The 17,917-nt window shown below is 46.1% G+C and overlaps 1 protein-coding gene across 4 annotated transcripts; it reads left to right on the forward strand.

Annotated features, from left to right (window-relative positions):
• The first annotated feature begins 219 nt into the window (after positions 1–219).
• On the forward strand, positions 220–17,565 carry ARHGAP36 (Rho GTPase activating protein 36). 4 transcript variants are annotated; one of them, XM_070502673.1, is made up of 12 exons: positions 220–359; positions 9,399–9,557; positions 10,801–10,866; positions 11,385–11,620; positions 11,860–12,052; positions 12,270–12,325; positions 12,569–12,719; positions 13,176–13,324; positions 13,491–13,667; positions 13,907–14,004; positions 14,141–15,936; positions 16,314–17,565. In XM_070502673.1, the coding sequence occupies exons 2-12, from the start codon at positions 9,449–9,451 to the stop codon at positions 16,469–16,471; spliced, it is 3,189 nt and encodes a 1,062-aa protein (XP_070358774.1). In that variant the 5' UTR covers positions 220–359; positions 9,399–9,448; the 3' UTR covers positions 16,472–17,565. The 4 variants fall into 4 exon arrangements, with proteins under 4 accessions (XP_070358774.1, XP_044619964.1, XP_044619961.2 ...); XM_044764028.2 differs by lacking the exon at positions 220–359 and having other exon boundaries at positions 9,266–9,557; positions 14,141–14,247; positions 15,829–15,936; positions 16,314–17,564; XM_044764029.2 differs by lacking the exon at positions 220–359 and having other exon boundaries at positions 9,168–9,557; positions 14,141–14,247; positions 16,314–17,564.
• Positions 17,566–17,917: the final 352 nt, after the last annotated feature.

Consider the following 17,917-nt stretch of genomic DNA (forward strand, 5'->3'; position numbering starts at 1 on the left):
GGTTACTGAGACCATTCTTATCCTGATGTGTAGAGGACTTTGTGAAGTCAGCTTCTGTTTGCTCTTGCTGCTCATTGAACTTTGAACAAAATGATCTTTTTGTCTCTGAGCTTAGAAGAGCAGAGGCCCTGGACAAGATGGGAAAGAAGAAGCAGGAAGAGTGAGGCAAGGAGGGGAGTGGGTTGTTCCTTGTACAGTTCTTGTGTGCAAAGAGCCAACAAGGGATGTTGCCTGCCCTCAAGTGCCATACAAGTCAGGGCAGAGGGAAGCAATGAGGGGTAACAAAAAGCTTGCTTAGCTGGGATCCAGGCGTCGTTGGCCTTCCTCTGGGCTCTGCCACTAATTAGCTGTGTTCTTTGGTAAGTTTCTTAGCTATCTGAACCTCCTCTTCTGCCTTTCTTTCACCTGTAATGTGAGATTGTGTGGTATGGCCAGGGGAGGGGCAATTTGGAACACTCTGAGGAAGGGACCCTTGGGCTGAATCTTGAAGGAGAGATGGCTTAAAATAAAGGGAGAGAAGATTGTGAGGTACAATGAGAAACAGTGGGAGTAGCCCAGGGAATTTAGCAAACAGGTATGCGTAAGGCACTGAGCTGGCTGCTGCGTGGAAAATTGCTATGAATCACCCCTGCCCCGTCGCAGAAGGCTTTACAGAGAGCGGGGGAATCTGAGCGGCAGAGCTAAGTGCTCGCAGCGCCTGCAGCTCGTCCCAGGACGGGCCGTGGCCACGCCGCAGGACTGACCAGCGGGTCACGCAGTCCCTTATTCCCTGGCCGGACCAGGAGAATCGCCAAGAGGTAGTGCAGGGGCAGGGCTCCAGGGGACTGAGTGCAGCCTATTGAGGGGTTATAGTGGGAGGTGAGGGCGCTCCAAGTGGAGGGCCCGACGTGAGGGAGGGAGAGGAAGCCTGTGAGTGTTGAACAAGTTGCTCAGGTTTGTGCATTCAATGGCTCATACCTAGAGCACGCAAGAATGATTTAATTTTTCGAATTCTCGGAGTCTAGGCAGGGGCAGGCAGCGGAGAGTGGTCTTTGCGCGCCGCGGGGCTTTGTTTAACTTTGCAGGTTCTGCACTCTCTAGAGCCACATAGGGGCGGGGCGCGCGTGGCGCAACCCAGTCTGAAGGCCGCGCTCTGCAGCACAGAGGCCAGAGGCCCAGGACAGCCCTTTGAGGCGCAAAGTCCGCCGCGGGCCGGTTCCTGTCCTTCTCCTCCTCCCCCGCTCCTCCTCCCTCCGTCGTCATCACCTAGCTCTGGGTCAAGGGCCAGCAGCCGAGCTGGGGCTCCAATAGGGAGGGGAGGGAGACCCGCTTAGATACACTCCTCCCACACACCCCCACGCCTCCCACCCCGACCCAGCACCCAGATGCCCATAGGCTTGGAGGGGCGGGGGCTCTCTCTTTCCAGCTATGGATGGGACAGCAGCAGCGTGGCCCTGTGTCCTGGAGTTGGCTAAGTCTTCTAGAAGGATCAAGGACTCTGCAGACATGAGGGCTTTGTCTCTACCTTGTTCTTATATAAACAGGGTAATAATAAATTACGCTGGTTGTGTTTCGGGCTTGGAGATGCTCACCGACTTGCCCAAGGCCACTGAGCTGCTTAGTAACCAGGCAGGCCTCCTGACTCTTGGTCTAGGACTTTTTTCACTGCATCATAGCCAAGACAGTGGTCTAATTTCGAAGCGGGATATATAAGTAGTTACACAGACAGACAGATATTGAGATTTTTAAAAATATGGTTATTTTAATGTAGTTTAAAAATACTATTTCTGTAATGAAAACTACCAGGGGAACATCTCCCACAGCCCCAAATCCTTATGACAGCCACTCAGACAGGATTTTGAAAAAGAAAACTGGCAGAAAATTGGATGCTTGTTGGGGAAGATAAAATCAAAGGAAAAGAGAAGCAAGTGGAGATGGAGGCACAAACATGGAGGAGAGGTGGCTTTCAGCACAGATTCGGAAGGTTTCCTTGACAGGCCTCTGTCCAGACTGTCTGGGGGAATATCCCCATTAGTCTTTTCTCTCTCATGCCGGCTCTGTAGAAGCCCCAGCTGTGGTCTGGAGAGGCAAATGCTTGATGGCTGCCCATTTAATTCAGTCTCATTTCTCTCCTTTCCTCTGTTGTAGTCAATACAATGGAGAGGTCTATTCTGTGTGTGTGTGTGTACAATAATGCATATGTGAGACAGCATGAGGATGCATGTGTGCATGGATGACGATGAGAGGGAATGTGTGTGTCTGAAAGGGAGTGTGTCTTAAAGAGGGGGGCTGGAAGGGAAGCGGGGTTGAGAAGACAAAAATGAATCAGAGTTTATTGAGTGCATACTAAAAACCGACAGCTGAGTAAGGGCCTGCCCAGTTCTGGTAGACCTGAGGAAATAGTCAATTCTTAATATTCCTATTGGCTTGCAGGCGAGAATGCTGTTAGACCCATGGGCCTTTCTTGATAGTCCTTCAGACTCTTGACACTTATGTGACCTCCAACAATTCTGCAAGATTCCAAGGGCAGGAGCTGGGGCTTTCCACTCCAGATGGCTCCCCACTTTCCTCCACCATCCCTAACATGGATGGCTTGCACACTGTGCTGAGGAAGCTGAAGGTAGGGACTGACTCCCTTTTGTGGGCCAGTTAACATTTTTTTACATTTCAGAGCCTGGACTAGCTCCCCAACCCCCACAGTTAGCTACCTTGCATCTCAGATCATGAAAGACCCAGTGAAGAAACAGTTCAATTTATCCCCTGTGTGCTTCCTACTGACAGGGAGGGAGTACTCATTTTCACCTTCAAAGGATGGTGCAAGAGCATTCTTCAACGGGGGCGCTATCTGCCTCATTCCAGATATTAGCACTTCTGCTGAGTCTTCCTCTCAAATTTGACTCTTGGGTATTTTGGGGGGCAACTCCTCACCTTGGTACAACACTGTACCCTTTGGAGGATTCTTTCCTTCCACCCTTTTAGTCAATCTTTACCATAGCCACAACTAAACTAAAAGGTATCATAATTCTTATTTTGTAAGGTGATGGGCTGAGGCTCAGAAAAGTGTGATAATTTGCTCCAAGTCACTTGGTTGGTGAGTGTGTGAACTCACCTGGTGTGAGGCTGGGATTGGAACCCAAGTTCTGGTCCATATCTCAGGACCTTTTCAGGATGCTATGCTGTCAGCTTGGGGGTGAGCTGGGGTGAGAGATGTGGTGGCAGGAATACACAGGGCTTTGGGGGCCTTTCTCCTCTATCCATTCCTCTCCTCTACCTTTGATAATAGTCTTTTTCAAAACGATATTTATCTGTATCTCTTTATCTGTCATCATCATCTATCTAACTTATCTATCCTATATATCTATCTGTCTATCATCTACCTTCATTTTCATTTCCCTAGAATAGTGTGTATAAATAAGACCTCAAAAATCCAGCCACCTCCTTAGGAAAGAGAGTAATCTTGAATCTGACCATCCCAGTTCTAGACAGCAGATGTGGTGGTGAATACCAAGAAATACCATGGTGTGGTGGGAAGAGCAAGGCCTGACCTGAGGATAGGTAGGGAAAGCTGGTTCCCAAACCATATTCCTCCATGGCATTTTAGTGCAACTTCAGATAAGTCACAACCTCTCCAGGACACTAGTTTGTTGTTATCTGTAAAATCGGGAAACATAATACCCAACCTATCTCTTTTTCAGAGGTTGTTGTGAGAATAAAGTGGCATGATTCATTTATCCATGAATCATGAATAGCTGTTTTAATTACAAGACCTTTATATTCTCTCAAAATGCTTGGAGTTTATAATCCTATGATTCACCCAAGAAACACTTATTGAACACCTACTGTGTGCTAGGGTCTGGAGATAATGGACATATGGAAAGCTTTTGAGAAAATGGAAAGTGCAAGACAAATTAGATATTTAAAAATTTTTACCTCCTATTGATGGAACATCTTATTTTTTTTACTTTTTCTACCATGACGTAATAGAAGCAGCAACCAAAAGGGGAAAAAAAAAAGATAAACGGTGACACAGCTTGTGATGCCAGCGCTATTATGCACTCTGACACATACTGAAGATAATAGTGAGACTGTATCTTGTTGTATTTGATGTCACGTCACCTTTGTTTATACTACCCTTTGGAATGTTTATAGCATAAAGATTGCCTTTCCCCATCGTGCGCTTGAGTTGTTTCTTTAGTCAATAAAATTTAAGAAGGGCATCCCATGTTCTATAGAATGACGACTGTACTTGTTTTACAAAGAGGTTGTAATTTGTAGTGACTGTCTGCCTTCAGCTATGACTTCCCCTGGCTTCTTGAATCAGGCTTTGATTATGCGTCCTTTCTTTTGATTTTATTAGTTAGCTATGCATTATTTTGCAGCTATTAAGAGCAAAGGTGGATGGGGCAGTGGAAAGAGACCTAGGACTGAGAAGTACTGGGTTCTTGTCTAGACTCTGCTGTCAAATTGCTGTTTGGCCTTGGGCAAACCCCTGTCCCTCTCTGAGCCTCAGTTTTTTTAATGTAGAACAGAGGCTTTGGACTAGTTGATGGCTAAGGTTGCTTCTATCTCTGATTCATTCTAATATTCTAAGCAGTTCCTGAAACTCCTTTTTTTGAAGCCAGAGTTTTCCTCAATATATTTTAACAATACTATCTCCAGTTTATGAGCTGCTGCTGTGACAGCATAGGCTGAGTCCACATACTGAAGCATGCTGTCCCCAAGTTTAATTTTCTTGGGGCGTCATCACTGTATAGGATAAAATGAGCTATTTTGTTCATCACAACTGCAGCCTTTGCTGAAATGGAGGTTATAAGATAATGACTTAAAGGCTAACTCATTAATGCTCAGGGATGAGTGAGGTAACGTGCCAACAGACCAAATTGGTGCCCAAATGTTTTCATCTAGAGACCTGTATCTCTTTCCCATGTTGTGATATATTAATGAAGATGTCTTTTTCCATTGTCACTGCCTGTAGACATTTGAATAACATAGATTCTATGCCTTCTGGGCACCCAGCACCGTCCACTATCAATTTCTCAAACTCTGAGGAGCTCTCAGAGGTTTGGAGCAAAATTGTGATGGTGCCATAAAGTGCCTAATTTATAAGGATTCAAATGATGGCATCCGTGCAGTCCCTTCTTTTTTTCTCATAGGTGGTTATTAGTGAGCACTGCACCATCCTTAACTACTTGATGGGGGCAATGAAGTAAATTAGTCCTCCAAATTGTGAAGGCTGTGGATTTATGCCTAGCTGAAAGCATTTCTGTCCCTGCAGTGTTGAAGAGGGTGACCTTTCTGACGTTAATTTGTTTCTCCATCTGTGCCATGCATTTCGAGAGGACGTGAGGAACAATCTTGATGCCACTCACTCTATGTGTGTTTCCCCTTTTTGTATTGCTGGAGACTTGATTTGGGTGTGCCTCTGCTCTTTGTTCAAATTCTCTCTCTTGGTATCTGCTAATATCCTAGTCCCTTTACTGATACAAATAAAATTGTATGTTCTTTTGCTAGTCACAATGTAAAATTGGATGGTTTGAAAAAGAAACAAATTTTGAGGCATGGGAATTTCACTAATCTGAATAATAGCATTTGAAAAATTGACCTATGCAGTTAGTTTTTATAAATTTTTGAGAAGATTTTTTATATATCCTGATGCATTGGAGATTGAAGAAGAAAGATCTATTCCCAACAGTCTCCCAAGATCTCTTTACCTGTGTTAATTTAATTCAAATTTGGTAGAGATTGAACAGAGTAAGTCGTTGGATGCATTGATACAAATTCTAACTTTATGTAATTACATTTTTGAAACTTGATATTTTCTGGTAAAGTCAGGCCCTCTGCAAAGAACCTTCAATATCAACATGTTTATTAAAACCCAATGCTAAATGTCACACCTACATTATTCATTTAATTCTCAGACAACTGCTAAAATGAGTACTGCATCATTTCCCCATTTTATAAAGGAAGCCGCTGAGGCTCAGAGAATTCAACCGACTTTACTAAGGTCACACGGCTAAGAAATTATAAAGCTTGTCTTTGAACTCAGTTCTCTTTTGCTCTAACTCCAGTGGCCACTACAGATATTTGTCTAAGGATATTGTTCTTGCAAATGCCTTGAATTGAGGCTGAAACTAAGAGGGTTTGCTTTCATCTTCCTTCTTGAGCATCCTTTTGATGTCATGGTCCCTTCAGGCCAGTGCAATGGCATGCTGAAGGGAGAAAGGAAAGACCCCTTGGAGCAAGAGAGGTCTCTTGGCACGTTGGTCCCTGTGAGGAGCCTCCTTTTGTGTTCAGTTTGGAAAGAAAGGCCTGAGGACAAGTACTCAAATCTCAAGAACCTGTTATGTGCCACTCTCATAGTGTGGAAGCCTGCTTACTCGTCCTCCCTCCCCACTCTGCCCATCTGCTTCTTTACTGGGCACACTGGCCTTCCCAACTCTGCTTCTACCGAGTATTCTACTGGTGCCTTAAGAGGGTGGAAGGCAAGCAAGACAGTGTCAATTTTGCTGGCAGAACTGCAGCATATGATTGCTCTTAAGTTTAGCCTGTATCTTTGAGCAGGAGGCAATGACAAACGGTTTATTCTAAGGCCTTTGATTTCCTTCGGAATTGTAAGCATCTAGGCTGACTCATCTCTCAAAGGCTTTTCTCTCTCTCTTTTTTTGGCTGGTGTTGTTTTGAGGTTTTCTTGTTTGTTCTTACCTTATTCTGGGGGGGAGGAGGGATTGATTTTCAGCTTGATTTTTGAGTGAAAAAGCCAGCTATACTCTTTGGATGACCAGATCTGGTAAGCCTCAGCAAGAAGAAATAGCTGCAACTCCAAAACAGGTATAAAAATATCTGGATTGGGGCAAGGGGAGGGGGGAGAGATGTTAGAAAAATTAAGCCAGAGCTAGGCTGTGTGTGTCAGGATGAGACCCTTGGCTAATAGGTTCCAAACCTGCTATAGTGAATGGGGGATTGCTAGAGGCTTAGTCTGGGACTGTGGTTAGGTGCTGTGCATGCCCCTTCTGTTAAAAAGGTCATTTTGTGGATGCAATTTGGTGGTTGGGCTTAGGGATTCACTTTGGGTCTAGGGGATGATGCTTTGCAGTTGAAGGAGCTTTAAAAGAACTCCATGCTAAGGATTTTCCTTTTAGCTCAGTTCAAGAGCCATAGAAAGACTCCTCATCCTTTCTCATACTGCATTTCAGTTATCTGGCAAGCATGTATTTCTGACATGTGTGACTTCGGCCATTAAGGAAAGTGGGCAAAAGAGAATTTTGGAAACGAAAGAAGGGTGGGATTTTTTGTTTTTGGACAGAGCTCATGTATATAGATTATTGAATGATAAACTCTTACCTACCTTTTTTCTCTCAAAGCCACATTACATGATCTTTAGAATTTAAGCTTTCCCCCCAATAATATATAGAATATTATCATAAAATTCCATGGGAAAGAGGAGCTCAGAAAAGTGGCATGTAACCACTTCCCTTCTTGTCAAAAGGTTTAGTTCCCCATTATCTTCTCTCTCAGGAACCAGCATCCACATACTCACCCAAACCATAAACTTCAGGGCTAGCCTATAAATTTTTTCCTTTTCATTACAATAAAAAATTCCTCCAAGCCCTGTCAATTCTACCCGTAAAATCCATCCCCTGTTCCAGCCCCAGTGACACTGACTTGTGTCAGCATCCCTTGCCTCTTGGCTGATCTTCCTACTTCATGCTGTCTACCCAAACCAGGCTTTTCATTGCTCTCTGTGATTTTTCCAAGCTGCAGCTCTGACCGTCACTCCCTGCTTAAAACCCTGCAGTAGTTCCCTATTACTTTCAGGAGAAAGTACAGCTTCTTAACATGGCTTACAGGGCCATTCATGACCTCATCCCTGACTATCCAGATTTATCTCCTTCCAGCCCTTTTATATAGCTTTTAGAATATAATAACCTCTCTCCCATCTCCTTGCCTTTGCACAAGCTGTTCTCTCTTTCTGGACACTCCCCCCACCTTGTCTCCAGGCCAACTTATATCTTTCCTCCTTTCTGCTCTCACAGTACTTTGTTTATATTTTGGCCAATTGACTTATCACAAGATTTTAGACATTGTTACTAACCTGTATCTCTCCTTCACTGCACTGTTAAATCCTTTCTGAAATGAGTAGTATTATCTTGCTCATATTTAAATCTTTAGTGCCAGGCACAAAGTGGGCAGTTGATACGGGTTTCTTTTTTTTAATGAATGAATGAAAGAAAAAATGAATAATAAAGGAAAGAATGCTATGTGGGGTCCAGGGAGATTCCCACTGGGGGATCTTGTGCAGCCTGGGAGCAGTATGAGATAGTGGGCACCATGGAGAAGGGACACATAAGACAGGCTTGCCAGTACACTAAGACAAAGTTCTCTCTGATCACCAGTCCTGTATAGGAGTCTCACTAGAAATAGCCTGGAAATGATGTTTGTTTGTTTTGGTACAAACTGATGCTTTTTCATGGAGAAATAATATAATCAAATTGCACTGTTTTTGGTAAATAAATAGAAGGCAAACAAAATCCTACCACTTAATACAGATACTGTTAGCATTTGGGTGCATTTCTTTCAGTCCTTTATTTTTATGCATGCTTCTCTTCATATAGTTCTAATCATAATTAAAATAATTCCATATTTTGTATTTGCTGTTTGAAAGCTCTTGGTAAACATCACTTTAATGATTGCATAATTTTCCATACTCTGGCCATTTCATAATTTATATAACTAGTCTCATTGCTGGACTAGCTTTTTTTCCTTAATTTTTTACTGTTACGGCTCATGAACATATCGTTTTACCTGTCTGTAGGAAGATTTCATTAGGATAGATTCCTAGAAGGGGAATTACTGGGCCAAAGGGCCTGGGGATGATTTTTGGCTCCAGACTCATGTGTCCAGTTTGCTTTCTGGAAGAGTTGTAAAAATTTACAGGACTCCTAACCTGGATGGGCATGCCCATTTCACTCAATATAGACAGCATTATTATCATTTAAAAATAAAAATTAATTCCATCAATGTTCTAATTGTTTAATGGAAAATGTTACCTTATTCTTGTCTCAATGTACAATTTTTAATTGTGAGTAAAGTTGTTTGGTTATTTATTTATTTCCTAATTAGGTTTTCTCTTTTCTGGACTGTCGATTCAGGGCTGAGTTTTTTAAGTTGGATTTTTAAAAAAAGCAACCAGAGGCAGCTCTGCTTCAGGGTGAAGCCGCCTCCCAGTTTTCCCTCCCCCTCTACCACCCTCCCCCCCCCCATAGTTCCCTCCACCAGGTCCAGTGACAATTGGATGATGCAGCCTTGATAATCATCCGATTCCAGAATGGGTGGCTGCATTCCTCTTCTGAAGGCAGCAAGGACACTGTGCCCCAGAATCATGCCCCCTTTGCTGTTGTTGTCTGCCTTCATTTTTTTAGTGAACGTCCTGGGAGGAGCCCCAGGACACAACCCGGACCGCAGGACCAAGATGATATCAATACACAGTCTTTCGGAGCTGGAACGTCTGAAGCTGCAAGAGACTGCTTACCACGAACTAGTGGCCAGACATTTCCTCTCTGAATTCAAACCTGATAGAGGTGAGCAGTACCCCGGAGTGTGGCGTCCTCGCCTTGGGGCGAGTGGACCCCCCCGGACGGGACTCGACAAGTTGGGGGTCCAGGAGAGTGGGAGCGGCTTGTGCCTGGTCTCGGACCTGGTCGGTTCTCCAGGCGCTTGGAGAACTGAGGAAGTGGGAGTTGAAGGGTGTTTGTTGAATTGCTGAACAAGTGAAGATTAGTTGAGTTGGGTCGGGTAAGACAAACAGGCAGATGTCAGGGACAGACAGGTGGACAGAGGACAGGTGAAGAGACAAATGCCGCAGGTGCGATGCGAGAACAACTCAGAGGGAGACGGAGGCACAGAGAGACACTCTGAGAGGGGACTGGGGCAGACAGAGACAGCGCGGTTGAGAGATTGAAAGTAAAGAGAGCGAGACAGTGGGAGAGAGGGACACGCGCCAATCCCTGCAAAGAGCGGGAGGGCCCTGCGGGCGAGGGGAGCAGAGGCGGGAGGTGCGCTGTGAGCGCTGCCCACCTCAGCTGGCTGCAGGGGAGTGAGCGGGAGGAAGCACTGGACGGGATTTGAGCGTGCCAGGGGTCTCAGAAGTGTAGGCGCAGATTCTGCAGCTGAGGGGAGGAGGGAGGGAGTCGCGTGGGCCGAGGGGCTCCCCTGCAGTAATGAAAAGTGCAAGGGGCGGCAGGTTCTCTAGGCGCGCATAGCGGGCACAGCCTGAGATGCGTGAAGCAAAGGGCGAGAAGATCCCGCGATCAGCTGCCGCTGTGGGGTCGGAGCGCCGGGACTGGGGTGTTGCTCTTACTCCCGCCGCAGCGCGGGGAGCCGCTGGCATGCCGAGTGCAAGCGCGCCCGCAGTAACTTGGCCACCCCTAATCGCTGTGTCGCCGCAGGCCTAGCCCCTCCCCTTGCCTGTTGCACTGAGCGCCTCAGAAACCCAGAATTTGTTTTAAGTGAGTGTTAAGCTACTACCAGTGCGTAACAAGATGCGCAGTGTGCACGTGGTGCCTTAGATCCTCTGGTTTGATTAAATTCTTGGAGTCTCATATGTGGTAGATAATATTGGTCCCTTTATCAAATGGAGAAACTGAGGCTGAGAGAAAGCAAAACACTTTTCTCGCGCTGGACAGAGCTGTTTGCGCCTCCCCCCGCCCCCCCCCACACCCCCCCGCCTCCAATTCTTGCGGACCAATGCAGTGTGATGTTTTAGTCTCTTATCAAATCCTATTTGTGTGAGTGTGCCTGTCTTTTCTTTTTCTCTTCCCATAGCTCTACCTATTGACCGTCCAAACACCTTGGAGAAGTGGTTTCTGATTCTGAGAGGACAACAGAGGGGTGAGGGGCTCTCATACTTTCCTTAGGAAAGAAATAGAATGCGGCATCCTTCCTGCACTGTGCCCCTGGCTACTGGAGGCTGGGCAGTACCCACTGCCCCTGGGAGTACGCCCCCTCCCCCTCTCAGAAATCCCTTAGAGGGTGATTTCAGGAAATGGCGCACTAGCTGCAGGCGTGTGGGGCGGTCCCATCAGATCTGCCTAAGCCTTCCCAGTGGTCCACCCTGGACAGATCACCCAAAGAAATTGCCCTCATTGCTTCAAGGTGGTCACCTCCTGGCAGGACTTAAGGCAGGGACCTTGAGCTCCTTTGGGATAGTTGAGTGGAGATGAGTCCTTCCGCCAAACCACTGTAGGGTCTTTTTGGCTCACTCCCCAGGGAAGGCCTCTGCGGGTCTGGAGGGGTGGGGTTGGCTGCCGGCGGTTGCTTGGAGGAGTGCTACAGCCCCTGCAGTTCCTCCTGATTTAAACGCTGCGGAGCGTTGACGTTTCTGGTTCTTTTTCTCCCTGGCTTCCCAGTCATATCACTGAAGACATTTGGCATTCGTCTGGAGGAGGTGTTGGTGAATGAGCTTACCCGCCGCAAGCATCTTGAACTAAGAGCCGAGATGCAGATTGAAGAATCCACTGGTCAGGCTTTGGGCCGTCGTCGGGGAAACGTGGTGCAAAGGATGTTTGGCCGCATTAGGCGCTTTTTCAGTCGCAGACGGGATGAGCCCTCCTTGCCCCGGGAGTTCACTCGCCGTGGGCGTCGAGTGAGTTAAATCCTCCAGGTTTCAGGCAGGGGCCATTCCCGAGGTGTCTATGGATGTGGGGAGAGAAGGTCAAGGCCTGTGTCCTCAGAAGGAGGGGGAGGTGAACAGAACATGTTGGTGGGGTGTAATTGGCTTGCCATGGAAGGAATGTCTTCCGTTATGAATGTGTCGCAGTCCTCAGGAAGTCCAAAGAGACCTTCCTACTCCCACATTTTAAGATAGTCTGGGTATCTTCACAGGGTGCAGTATCTGTGGATAGCTTGGCTGAACTGGAGGATGGGGCCCTGCTGCTGCAGACCTTGCAGCTTTCCAAGATTTCCTTTCCAATTGGCCAGCGACTTCTTGGATCCAAAAGGAAAATGAGCCTCAACCCAATTGCTAAACAAATCCCCCAAGTTGTTGAGGTTTGCTGCAACTTCATTGAGAAACATGGTAAGGGGGCCGAAAATGATGGTTAAATCAAGGTAAGAGGCAATTAAAGGGAAAAAAACTGTGTTCTAGAAATGGAGAGAGAAAAGAGGCCTTGGGATGAAGGGCTTGGAACATTCCCCTGCCACCAGTTGGGGTGGGATGGAGTGGGGGAAGAGAAGAAAAATGCCATGGGAAAGGGGACCAGAGATCCATAGCATCCCTTGGTCTTTTCTTTCAGGCTTAAGCACAGTGGGGATTTTCACCCTGGAATATTCTGAGGAGAGAGTGCGTGAGGTAAATTGGCTGTGTTTACACTTTTGTTCCTCGAGTGAAAAGCAGGTAGAGGCGAGGGCTCTCCCATAGACCTGAGGGGAGTGTCATACCTGATGGGGGGAGCAAGGTCTTCTTTCTTGCCCCGTAGGTACACCATATTGTCAGCTACCTCCACTGAGGCCTGAGACTTATTGAAAGAATGTCCAGGAGGCCATTGGTGGTGGTCAGGGGTAGACAGTCCATGTATTCTCTCCCCTTTTCTAGCTCCGTGAAGAATTTGATCAAGGTTTGGATATAGTGCTGGATGACACTCAGAATGTGCATGATGTGGCTGCGCTTCTCAAGGAGTTTTTCCGTGACATGAAGGACTCTCTGCTGCCAGATGATCTGTACATGTCCTTCCTCTTGACAGCAAGTGAGTCTTCTGCCCTCCCTTGTCAGGCAAGGAAAGGAAATAGTACAGGGGATGTGAGGGTCTAGGGACAGAGCCCAAGCTGCAAGACCCCAAGAAACTAAGACAGAATGAACACCAGAAGATGAAAACACCTCTCCAAATTACTTTCCTTGTATCTCTTAATATTCCATTATAAGTCTGTTGTTTGGAAAGTTCTCTAGAGCTTCTTGAAGCTGTGTGTGACCTCTTAGGGCAAAGATGAACCTAGTTTCTGTAGAGGGGTTCTGATTTTGATGGGAACAGTTCTTGCTTTTAGGCTCCTGAGATCAAATGCTTTGAGAATGAACAGAGACAAGATGCCTGGGTCCTTTCTCCATAGCCTTCGGCAATTTTCAAGCAGAATCACCTCTCTTTTGGTATCAGGCTGCTGCCAAGACTAGTTCCCTGCCTGAGCCAGCCCCTGTTTTCCTTTTCCAGCTCTGAAGCCGCAGGATCAGCTTTCTGCCCTGCAATTGCTGGTTTACCTGATGCCACCTTGCCACAGTGACACTCTGGAGCGTCTGCTGAAGGCTCTGCATAAAATCACTGAGAACTGCGAAGATTCCATTGGCTTTGATGGACAGTTGGTAAAAAGCTCTGGGAAGGGTAATGAGAGCCATAGTAGGGGCATGTGTGAGAGTATATGAGACAGAGACAGAAGGAAAAGGAAACAAGAACAAACAGAGACACTTCTATTTGTACAACTCCCATTACTACCTCAGAGTGGATCACTTTCTGCTTTCCTTCACCTAGGTTTCAGGCAACCGTATGACTTCCACCAATTTAGCCTTGGTGTTTGGATCTGTCCTTCTGAAGAAGGGGAGATTTGCCAAAAGGGAGTCCAGGAAAACAAGACTGGGGATTGACCACTATGTTGCATCTGTCAATGTGGTCCGTGCCATGATTGATAATTGGGATATCCTCTTCCAGGTAGGTGGAAGTTTTGGACACACTTATTTCACAGCTCTCTCTCCTGTTCACAAGGCAAGGAAGAGTTGTACATGCATCCCTGAGGGTAGCCAAAGCAGGCGGTCACAAAATCTCCCAGTCTAGAAATTCTTCCCACAATTAGCTGATCATGGTGCCTTCAGTCCTAGGTACCTGATAGAGATGAGTATAAATTTTAAAATGTTGTATAAGAAAGCTAACATTGTTAATTTTACCTTCAGGTGCCTCCCCATATTCAGAGGCAGGTTGCTAAGCGTGTGTGGAAATCCAGTCCTGAAGCCCTTGATTTTATCAGACGTAGGAATTTGAGGAAGATCCAGTGAGTGTTTTCTTCGTTTGTTTGTGCTTAGCCTTGAGGAGAATCTCCTATGGGAGTTTCCAACCCCAGACCATCTTTATGTTAGTCAACCCTAGTATACAAACTGACTTGCTTTTCAAAATTCATTCCCATTCAGGAGTGCGCGGATAAAGATGGAAGAGGATGCTTTACTTTCTGATCCAGTAGAAAGCTCTGCTGAAGCCCGGGCTGCTGTCCTTGCTCAAAGCAAGCCTTTTGATGAAGGTCAGTTCCCTGCTGGAGGTCAGGCCCTTGCTGAAGGTCAGGCCCTTGCTGAAGGTCAGTCCCTTGGTGAAGGTCAGGCCCTTCCTGAAGGCCAGGTCCTTGCTGAAGATGAGCCCCTTGAGGAAGATGAGTCCTCTGAGGAAGATGTGTCAGTCAATGAAGAGCTAGTATTTGAATATCTCAATCAAGGAGTAGTCTTTGGGGAAGTCCAAGGTCTCGAGATCCCAAATGACCTTGAGAGTCAAGGCCCGCATCTTGAAGGCATACCAGAGCTTGATGAAGAAGATGATGATGATGATGATGACGATGATGATGATACCTTGAATTTTGATGATCTTCCTCCCCTTGAGGACATTCTAGACCCTGATGATGAAATTCCAGAACTCATTGAAATCCAAGACTTTGAGGAAATACCATACTTTGATATGGTCCCAGATCCTGAAGAAGCCCCACATGTGCAAGAAATCCCCAACCCTGGAGAAAACCCAAATCCTGACCTTGAAGAAGGACCAGATTTTGAAGACGACCAAAATCTTGACCTTGCAGAAGTTCCCTATCTTGATGTAATTCCGAACAATGAAGGAGCCTCAGATACAGATGAAGTCCCAGATAATGGAGAAGCCCAAGACACTGATGAAATCCCAGACCATGCAGATGCCTCAGATAGTGATGAAAACCCAGATTCTGAAGAAGACCCCAATCTTGAAGAGGTCCCAGCTCTTGAAATCCCAAATGATGAAACCTCAAATGCTGCAGAAATTCCAGACCACGAAGAAGTCCCAGCAGTCAATGGGATTTCAGACTCTGACGAAGACCTTGATTTTGAAGAAGTCCCAGCTCTTCATGTGGTCCCAAGCCCTGAAGAAGCCTCAAGTGGTCATGAAATCCCAAATCATGAAGAATCCCCAGAAGTTAATGGACTCTCAGACTCTGAAGATCTCAATCTCGAGGAAGTCCCAGCTCTTGATGAAGTCCCAAATAATGAAGAAACCTCAGAGACTGAAGAAATTCCCAATCATGAAGAAACTCCAGAGGTCAATGGAATTGCAGACTCTGAAGAAGACTCCAATCCCGAAGAGGTCCCAGCTCTCCATGTGATAACGAGTCCTGAAGATGTCTCTGATTTTGATGAAATTCAAGACCAGGAAGAATCCTCAGATGTGAGTGGAGTTCCAAACAATGAAGAAGCCTCAGATGCTGAAGAAATACCAGGACACGAAGAAGCCTCTGATGTCACTGGAATCCAAGACTCTGAAGAAAACCCCAATCGTGAAAAAAACTCAGTTTTTAATGTGGTTCCAGAACCAGAGGCTGCTGAAATTCACAACAAAATTCCAGATTCTCAGAAAGACCGCGCCAACACTTTTGAAGAAGATGAAGTTACCGATGTGGCTCCAGAGCCTGAAGAGGTCTCCATTCTCAATACAATTCCAGACCCTCAGCCAGACCTGGCCGTCAATCTTCAAGAAATCATGAATGTGGAAGCAGTCCCAATGCCTAATGATCTTGACTCTAAAGAAGTTCAGAATCCAAAGGCAATCCAGTTCCATAAAGAAGTTGCAGATGTTACATTTCTTGTAGATACCACTCTCCTTAAAAACAAGTCTCAGCCTGGCCGAGTCATGGACTACAAGTCCTCCCCAGAGTCATTGAGGACCGACACCTGCTTTCTCTCCTACATGAAGTGCTGTAAGCTTCTGGCTCCAGCTTTGTTACTCATTTGCTTAGTAAAATTAGTCAGGCTTGTTGTAGGGTGGTGGTTGTTGTTAGGAGGCTGCCTTCTTCCCCGCCTCCCTGTTGGTGTTGTCCATTTGCTCTAAGCATGGGGTGTCTGTCTTACTCTTTCTGTTCTCTAACTCAGCCATCCATACCCAGCTTCCACAGTGGGTCTATGTTCTACTGATAGGCTGCAGTTTTCTTACATGTCAAATGGGGATAATCATTCCTGCCCTACCTTCTTGCTTCATAGTGTATTCGAAGCTCAAAATTAGATCTTAGTCCTTTGGGTGCTGTGCAAAGTGTGGAGTCTAGAAGCATAAGGAGTTAACATTGTTACTATTTTCCAGGTTCCTCTGAGGAGCCAGCTGTGCCTCCCGGCACTGCCCGTTCCCATGACGATGAGGAAGGAGCGGGTAACCCCCCAATTCTGGAGCAAGACCGCCCATTGCTCCGTGTGCCCCGGGAGAAGGAGGCCAAAACTGGCATCGGCTACTTCTTTCCTTAGGTGTTTTTCCTTCTATAAGGTGCCGGACAGGGGAAAAGGGTGGGGGTAGACCTGAGATGTCACAGGAAACATTAAGAAGAGTCTTACAGGTAAAGATCTGAGGGTGAGAAGGAGTTCCACCTGATGCTCGGGTCAGGCTGAGAATTCCAAACACACAGCCAGCCCCTTCACTGGGGATACTTGGTTCCTTCAGTTGGTAAAAGCAGAGATGTTTCTGTGTCATGCCCAGGCTCCCTGGTGCTACCTTGCCTTTCTCTTTTACCCCTGATCCTGGCTTTCCCTCACTACTGCTCTTTCTTTAATTGATGTGACATTTGTGGTAAACACCTGTCCCAGAGAAGCTCACAAATCTCGAGGTGCTTTCCCTCCCCCACAGGGGATTGCATGTTTTTCCTGACTTTCCTACCCTCCTCCCGAGAGCTTAATTGGAAAGGCCCTCAAGAGGCATGCTAGAACGTTAGTTCAGCCTACTGACAGCTGACAATTAATGCTAACCCATGTCAAACCAACTCATAGCCATGTCCCTGCAGCAACCCCACCACCTCAGGATATTTTTTTCCCAAATTATTTAGGCCACTGGTATGTCAAACAGCCCCTCCCAAAATTCTGTGCAGTTTTGTTCAGGCCATGCCAACAGAAACATCTCAAGTGTAAGCCTAACTAGCTTTTCTAGGATCAAAATTTAGAGGAAAAATTTGATTTTATTACCCGGATCTGTTTTACAGACAGCTGGTGTTCACACCCCCTTGTCAGTGAAACAGTTAGTTAGGTACGGACACATAGTTCCAAGTAGTTAAAGTCACCTGATTACAAATGTTCTTATCTATTGTCTCTGTAGTTCCTCTATGCAGGACGGTACAAATTTGCGGGACATGCTCTGGTAACACAGATATGGGTTACGTATGACATCCAAAACTATAGCTGATATTGATGGGTAACAACTGCTAAGGTCCATAGAATGAAGAACGTATTGTATTGAGGGATAGAAATTGATCACACAATGGGTAACAACCGCAGAACTCGAAGATTTGTGATTGTTAAAACTTCTCTGGCATTTAATCATTAATAAACATCTGTATTGTGACAGCAGCATATTCATGGCTTACTGTGTTTTTTTTTTCATTTGAAATTTTGTTGGTGAGTTGGGAAGCTCTCACTAGAGCTGAAGGGAAAGGACAGGTGAGGAAGAGGAATAAAGGAGAAGTGGGTGATGTAGAATAAGGGGGAGGGATGACTTGGCATAAAGGGATGGAGTGAGTGGGATAAAGGGGAGGAGATGATGCGGAATAAAGAGGAAGGGGTGATGTGGAATAAGGGGATGGAGAGAAATGGAATAAAGGGGGGTGAAGTGGAATAAAGAGGAGGGGGTGGTGGAGAATAAAGGAGAGTAAAATGGAAGAAAGAGGAAGAGCTGTAATTGAATGAAGGGAATGGGAGGGTTACAGT

This window comes from Equus asinus, chromosome X, assembly GCF_041296235.1.
Source record: "Equus asinus isolate D_3611 breed Donkey chromosome X, EquAss-T2T_v2, whole genome shotgun sequence".
Taxonomy (NCBI): Eukaryota; Metazoa; Chordata; class Mammalia; order Perissodactyla; family Equidae; genus Equus; species Equus asinus.

What these genes read in the sequence shown, in the direction of transcription:
- ARHGAP36 (XM_044764026.2), top strand. Translation starts at nt 9,305, where the DNA reads ATGGGTGGCTGCATTCCTCTTCTGAAGGCAGCAAGGACACTGTGCCCC. An exon ending in TTGGCTTTGATGGACAGTTG is followed by an intron (nt 13,325 to 13,490) that starts GTAAAAAGCTCT and finishes TCCTTCACCTAG; the next exon opens with GTTTCAGGCAACCGTATGAC. An exon ending in AGGAATTTGAGGAAGATCCA is followed by an intron (nt 14,005 to 14,140) that starts GTGAGTGTTTTC and finishes ATTCCCATTCAG; the next exon opens with GAGTGCGCGGATAAAGATGG.